At 39.3% G+C, this 7,503-nt stretch overlaps 1 protein-coding gene across 2 annotated transcripts; it reads left to right on the top strand.

Annotated features, from left to right (window-relative positions):
- The first annotated feature begins 1,180 nt into the window (after positions 1-1,180).
- Positions 1,181-3,622, top strand: LOC146485079 (C-reactive protein-like). 2 transcript variants are annotated; one of them, XM_085104062.1, is made up of 4 exons: positions 1,181-2,095; positions 2,311-2,539; positions 2,886-3,013; positions 3,269-3,622. In XM_085104062.1, the coding sequence occupies exons 1-4, from the start codon at positions 1,546-1,548 to the stop codon at positions 3,517-3,519; spliced, it is 1,158 nt and encodes a 385-aa protein (XP_084960188.1). In that variant the 5' UTR covers positions 1,181-1,545; the 3' UTR covers positions 3,520-3,622. The 2 variants fall into 2 exon arrangements, with proteins under 2 accessions (XP_084960188.1, XP_084960187.1); XM_085104061.1 differs by having other exon boundaries at positions 1,196-2,095; positions 2,880-3,013.
- Positions 3,623-7,503: the final 3,881 nt, after the last annotated feature.

The raw sequence follows: 7,503 nt of genomic DNA on the forward strand, positions 1-7,503 counted from the left end.
GGTCTCAAATTCTTGAAAATACCGAAAAATTAGTTAATAAGTTCACTCCTTTCTGGTCTAAAATCCGTGAGAATAGTTAAAAATCGAGCAGTAAGTTGAAAAAATTCCTTTCTTTTGGTGGAGACTGTACATCATGGTCAGTTTAATAGTTTTCGGTCCCCACGTCCAAGTTATCTGCGGGGCTTTCGAGAAACGGTCCACAGATAAGGACAGACTAATTGACGCTAGAATAACAAAATACAGCCCATCAAAATCTTAACAAATACAGATGCCTATGGGGAAAAGGATTTTGGAACATCCCTTTTGGTCACGACGAAACCGGAACGCGCTTTTTGTATCCGTAAAGCCATTCATTTTGTAGACAATTATTAGTCGCTAACCTGTCTCTGAGATGTCTGACTCTCTCTCATCTGTTCTTTGCATCACAGAAATCCCGTCAAGCCAAATAGAAATGTTTATTTTTTCGTTCATAACTCTTCACAAATGATCCAACTGACGAGAGAATCCTGCAAAATGAGTTTAAAAAGAAAGAAAATTGCGTGTCAATCTGACCTGGGAACATGAACGCTTAAAATTTCTCTCTAGCAATCCGCTTTAAGAAATGAATGAAGACGAGTCAGGAGTGAATTTAATTACATAGAGTTACGTACAATACGTTAATTTGATGGAATAAAAGCGCAACAGGTAATATTATGCGCAAGATTAACATAAAGCAATCTTAAAAATTACAATAATTTACAGCTGTTTAAACACTTTAATTTTAAACTAATTTTTAAAAGTCCAATCAAAAACTGACTAAGTTTAAAAAATTGAACCCTGCCTTTCATAACAACGTCGTTGGAATGTTTCCATCTTCTTTCTTAAAATAAGGAATGTCACCTCTGAACTATAAAAAAATTGACAATGTCAAAGTCAGTAAATAGAAATCGCTATCTTTTCGCATACTAATTGTCAAGACTATTCCTGTTGCCTTACATATCCCAAAAGATGTATTTAGATCGCAAACCCTGAACATTTAGGTATTTCTCTACCACAGAGAATTACACTACAGACTCGGCTACTACAGAAAATTAAGCGAAATAGGAAAGATTGCATGCAGACTTAGCCTGTCAAATGGCAGTAATTATTAGAATAATGGTGAGCACTTTAAGAAACTAAATATAAATTACACGCGCGGAGTCAGATCTTAACTTATAGGGGATAATTCTTTGTTCACGTCTTGGAAGCAGGAACGATATTGGGTTTTCGCTGTTATTAGACACGTCGGATATAAGTTTTCGACGATGGAACTTCCTTCTACTGGCAAGGGTAGAAATATTAGCTAGAGTGAGGGCTTGACTACAAGTACAGCAAGGGATAGCATTTTAATAGATGCACTTGTCATTCATATCACGACACACTAACAGTTTCGGATTGCATAATCAGCTCGAGAAAATTTACTTGTCCTTCTTCTGTTTACAATATACCGTCTCTGTGATCAGCAAAATTTGCTGTCACTAAAAACAAAAAGAGGCTAGTCTTGCCCAAAGACATTACACCGTCAACATGCTCGCTACAGGTTCCATTTGGTTTTGCTTGATTTTTATTTCTGTTCCCCAAGTTATCTCGTCCACCCGAGTTAACACAACAGCCTCGGATGGGAAAGTTGTCATCACTGGAGATCACAACGAGGTTATCGTTTCCGCTCGAGAATCGAAAATTGCGCTCGCTGAGATTCAAAGGAAATTGGAGTCGATGGCCGAGAAAGATGAAAAGTTCTCGAAGAAACTGAAAGCCTTGGAAAAACGATTTCTGTCCTCTTACAAGATTCAAGAGAACTTTAATGCGATGAACAAAACCATTAAGGCTTTGTCCGAAATGGTGGAGAAGTTGGATGAAGAGTTCTCAAGAAAATTGCGAGTCTTGGATAAGAGAATCTTTTCACTGGACATAACCAGTCAAGAAAGGCTGGCTTCAATGAACGAAACTGTGAAAACCTTGTACAACACAGTTGAGTTACAGGGAAAAACCATCGGAAGTATGAACAACTCAAGCGCAGGGCTACATACGCAGATTCAGGCGATTTCTCATAGAATATCTGCTTTAGAACGACAAGGTACACATTTCGACAACTTAAGCTAACTTAGAAATTCTTTTTTTTTTTTTAATAGAATGATAATAAAATCAAAGAACGCAACTCAAGTAAATTAAAAGTGAAGATGACTTAATTTGAGTAAATTCTTAGAGTTTTATCCTAGTGCTACTGTATATGTTACTTACTAAAGTTTACTGTAATTTATTCAAAGTGTTTCTTTATCTTTTGCATTTTAGTCGCCTTTCGCTACGCCGCTCTACTATTCCCGCGAAGAGGAACCAATGATTACGTGCTAGCAACTGGCATGCCAAACCTCAAGGCTGTGACAGTTTGTCTGTGGATGAAAACTGCTGATAAAAAGAATCACGGAACGCCACTGAGCTATGCGCTGTCGAGACAACGAGACAACGAACTGCTGCTGTATAACTACAAAAGTTTCCATCTTTATCTTGGAGGTGGTGCGAGGTACCAAAGTACTAAAAATTCCCTTTACAATCACACTTTCCAGTGCCCTCAAATTAATGCTCAGACGAACATTTCTAGTACGCTCTTTCTCTCTCTTCCCCCCCCCCCCCCCCCCGCCACCCCTCGGGAAAGAAAGCGACCACCAACTCACTATTACTGATATGAAAATAGCACTAGTCTTTCAGTTAGAAGTCCACCAGAAATAGAAATACGTTCCGCCGTGGAACGTATTTCTATTTCTGGTGGACTTTTAACTGGGAGGATGAAGGCATGCGCAAGAACTATTATCTGAAATACTAGCAGCGACAAGGGTAAAGATGTGGCATCTCTTTTCCTTTAGCCACAGGAGAACCTCTGTATCTGCAAACGATGGAAAGTGGCACCACATCTGCGCAACATGGGAGAACACCGCTGGATCATGGAAGCTGTATAAAGATGGCAAGGTTGGAGCTGCTGGCAAAGGCTTTCAAACAGGTACGTGTACGTAATATAGAAAGCATAACATAATGAATCACTCAATAATCAGCGAAACTTCTCGTAAGGTCACCACTTTGTCAAATCTGTTACGATGGCACAAAAATGCTGTAAGATTATAGTATGACGCAATCTTCCATATCTATGGGAATTATTTATGTTTTAATTTTATTCGATAAATGGGAGAGAAATAACTAAATTTACTTGAAAGTGAACTAGATAAACAGTTGATTGTCATTTCTTTATCTTTTCTAGGACACGTGATCCGTGGCGGTGGAGCCCTGGTACTAGGCCAAGAGCAAGATTCACAGGGAGGAAGCTTTGACGCCAACCAGTGTTTCATCGGTGAAATGACAGGTGTCAACATCTGGGATCACGTGATAAGAGAGCAAGAGATCGCGCGCATGTCAAACTCGTGCTTTGCAGGGGTGGGGAACGTGTTCCAGTGGCGTGACTTTAAACGTCATCTGAAAGGCTCAGTGAGGATAATTAATCCATCATGTTAGCCAAAACGAAGTTGTCAGCTCCAAAACTACGTAAAGTAAACTTCCGGTGATATGAAATGTATGTAATTGTAGAGCTGCAACCAATAAACAAAGGCTTGGTCTACTTCACGACTCCTATGTTCCTAAACGCATAGCAGCGGGGGAAAGGGGGGACAGCGAGGCCTGGATCCGAGTTGACATGATCGCCCCAGTTAAGAAATTTGGCCGAGGGAGACTAAATACTGATTTTTTGATGAACAAACATGGCGGCGATTTTACTGGGGTGAGAGCGCGTATATGCGGATTAGCAGACAATTTGGCCATTCGACGTCCGAATTTCACAGGAAGTTTCGGTCGCTTTTTACCTGAAGTTTGGTCATTAAGAGGGATCACAGATGCAAATTCTGCAGCGAAAAACGAAAATACTGCAACCAACGACCAGCTGACTCAGAGGATCATGGCTATCATGTCTTTCCGAAAAGCGACAAGATCAGAGGTAGCTGCCGGACCCCCTAACGCATAGCTTTTATCCCGCTTCAACTTGATTTCTAATGCTTACTCACTTAAGGTAATTCCCGCGAAATAAAAGTTGACGTGAAAATTTTCTTTAACTCTCTATGATTGCTTACTAGTATGCTATATCCCAAAATGCAATAAAACAGATAGGTTACTGTGACCAGAAAAGATCTACGATCCAGTCAAGTTACCTTATACTTCCTTGCAATATTCACTTTCAAATATGAGTCTATTTGATCAGTTCTTGCCATGTCTGGTGGTAACATAAATTACATAATTAAAGTAGAACTTAGAAAAACCTTACACACAGAATGTATGAAGTATAAGCAGCAATTGAAGATAAATTTCTTGGCATAAGAAGTTAGAAGCACAAAATGAAGCATTGTTGACCCAAAACGTTTCTTGCGCGCGTGTTCACTATATTTTATGCCCGCGAGTGGTAGGCAGGTCTAGGCAAGCTTGTATTTCTGGCGATGACTCATTTTTCTGTCGTCAATTTTTTTCTAAAAAACTTTGTACATTAAGAATATAATAGCTAACGCGATAAAAAAAAACATTGGTCACTGTGTTTCGCTCAGGAGAAAATAGCTATTCAAGTGTTAATTTGCTACGCTTAGCATCAAGAAAATACTTCATGTTTTCCACTTGCGCTCGAGCTAATGACGCAAGAAATTATGCGCAGTACGAATGCGCAAAGAAATTCAATGGAAACACCTAAACTAACTTACTGTTTGTATAAATATTGCTTATAAAAAAAAGTTTATAAAAACCTCACGAACGTGGTAGTTTTTGTTTAGGCAATAGGTAACACTAGTCCTGTAATTGTAAAGATTCTAGAGGTTGCTTGTTACTCAAATCTCAAACAATTACAGTCAAACCTGTATCTAACGGTCACCCTTGGGAAATGGCCAGGTGACCGTTATATACAGGGTGTCCGCTGTACACAGGTTTCCTTTAAACTCCCCCAGAAGTCAGTAAATAGCATTTTTATGTGCAAATTATCACTCATGTTATGTTTTATTGACAATAACGAGTAGCAGCAACGCAATAACCAGGGCCCGGTTGTTTGAAAACCGATTAATGCTAATCCAGGATTAAAAGTTAAACGAGGGTTTCATCTCGCTCGTTAAAAATGGTTTTAAAGGCTATTTTCAAGCAATAGGTAAAGGAAAGTCTAAATCAAAACTGAGGGACAAAAATCTTTTGGAAGAATCTTTATTGATTAGTAATTAAACTCGATTCAAAGTTCACGTTAATCCAGGATTAGATTTATCGGGCTTTGAACAACTGGGCCCAGGATAATAAAAAAAGGCCCATAAATGTCCAAGGTGTACTTTTGGGAGGCGCAGTAAAAATCTGCTGGAAGCTAATGAACAAGCTTTTTAAGTGGAAAATCACTCAATTTACATTTGTTGACAACAATTTTAAACAGAAACGCATTAAACACGACAAAGATGCCCATATAATGTCCGTGGGAGGTGCACTGTATACATTCATCTAATTTTCCTTGTATTGTAGGGAAAGCTTTTAACGTAACAAAATGCATTTCAAGAAGAAAAAAAAAACGGCCGTTATAGTTTTATGATATTTCGGAGCTCGAAGCTTGATTTTATGTAGTATGCTATTGACTTTATACTCAATGTGACAGAAAGTCCTTCATGTCCATAGTACTGAGCAAAGTCTTTCAGCTGCTTCGAAAGCCCGACTGCCTGTGCTACTGTCTTATTTATCAAGGTCAAGTTATATGACATCGCCGTCTTTCTTTCGCTTCTCGGGGAGACAGGGGGGGGGGGGGGTGGGGGTGGGGGCAGCTGCAATTTCATCATCTTCGCGTCATCAAAGAGATCGTTCCGGACCTCCTCCTTCCAGTTGGGTTTTGAGTCATCGATATATCCCTGGCATTATTCGTTAATCGTAACCCAATTTCGTGACCGTTATATACAGGTGACCGCTATATGCAGGTCAACTTTACAGTAAATATAAGGGACGATTTTTGGGAAGTTGTTCAGTGACCGTTATATACAGGGTGACCGCTATATACTGGGCCGTTATATACAGGTTTGACTGTACAGGGTAGCGCGGAGTAAGATGATAAGTGATTCGAACTCCACTCGGTAGATTCAAACTGATTTAATGACAGATCAAGTCCATAGGTCTAGTTCACAATAGGTAGCGACTGACGAGGTAGAGGAAACCAGTAGATCACAAGTAGTAGTAGTAGCAGATGCAAATAGGAGTAGTAGTCGCACAAGTAGGTTCGAACTGAAAAGCGATAGTTAAGAATACGTCCTACTTAGATAAGGCAAAAAAAACAAATCTAACAGAATAAAACAATCATTTCAAAACTAACAAGATCATAGCGTGAAACAAATAGACGTGACAATTGATACTTGAAACTAATAAAACTGAGACGATAACAACTCTTGTCGTAACAAACGAAGATATCAACGGCTATCTTGCAAAATAGCTAAATATGGCGTGAAAGGATAACAATTTGGTAATCATTTGACAATCAGACTAATAAAGTATTTGACAATAAGCTTCAGCAATAAAAGACCTCGTGAAAGATTTTTTTAACAAAACTAGATAAACTAAATGAAACCTTTTCGTGATAAAGAAAAGACTAAAAAATGTGCGAGTTAGCAAATAACTACAACAATAAAAACTTACGTACTTTGGTTGACGACTCGCACCAAAGGGTAGCAGAGAGACAGCGAAATACACTTGAAATAGCGGTAACTTGGATCCTCTGAACGTAGCACGGTAGCTGTATAACTTCACTAACAATCTCTGACTAAACGAGTTGCGCGTCGTCTTTTATTGCCAACGCTACATGAAAAAAACTAGGGCGTTGTGAGAAACGTGGCGCCCACAATAAAGACAACTTCCTAGCGGCAAAATTCTAGAACTATTACATACGTGTGAAAATCACGATTTATGAAAGCCTTGACTTAATTTAGAAATCACGCACTTGGCTTGAATAATAACTGACAACAGATAGTAGGAAGTTTTAAGTGAAATTGATAAACGATAGGCGTTTCAAAACTAACAAGTCCTATACACTGCCAAGACCAAAAATTGATGTTAGAAGCTTCATGTGCATTAATAATAAAATACAAAGGTAATAAATATTATGCTAAGGGACGTCAAAGTACTGGCAAAGCCACTTGTAGAAGCCGAAGTGCTCGTTACCAAGGAAGTCGAGTTTCTTGAAGAAGCACCTGCGGAAACTGTAGTGCTTGTGTTGAGGGGCGACCAGACACTTAAGGACACACTTGTGGTAATTGAAGAATCCTTGCTGATAGACGTCGAGATGCCTGGAGGAATACTAGTGGAAACTGAAGCACTCTTGCTGATGGAGGTCGTGATGTCTGGAAGATTACTGGTGGAAATTGAAGCACTCTTGCTGAAGGAGGTCGTGATGTCTGGAAGAATACTAGTGGACACTGAAGCACTCTTGCTGAAGGAGGTCGTGATGTTTGGAGGAAT

This window comes from Pavona decussata, unplaced genomic scaffold, assembly GCF_977016875.1.
Source record: "Pavona decussata unplaced genomic scaffold, jaPavDecu1.1 SCAFFOLD_28, whole genome shotgun sequence".
NCBI lineage: Eukaryota > Metazoa > Cnidaria > Anthozoa > Scleractinia > Agariciidae > Pavona > Pavona decussata.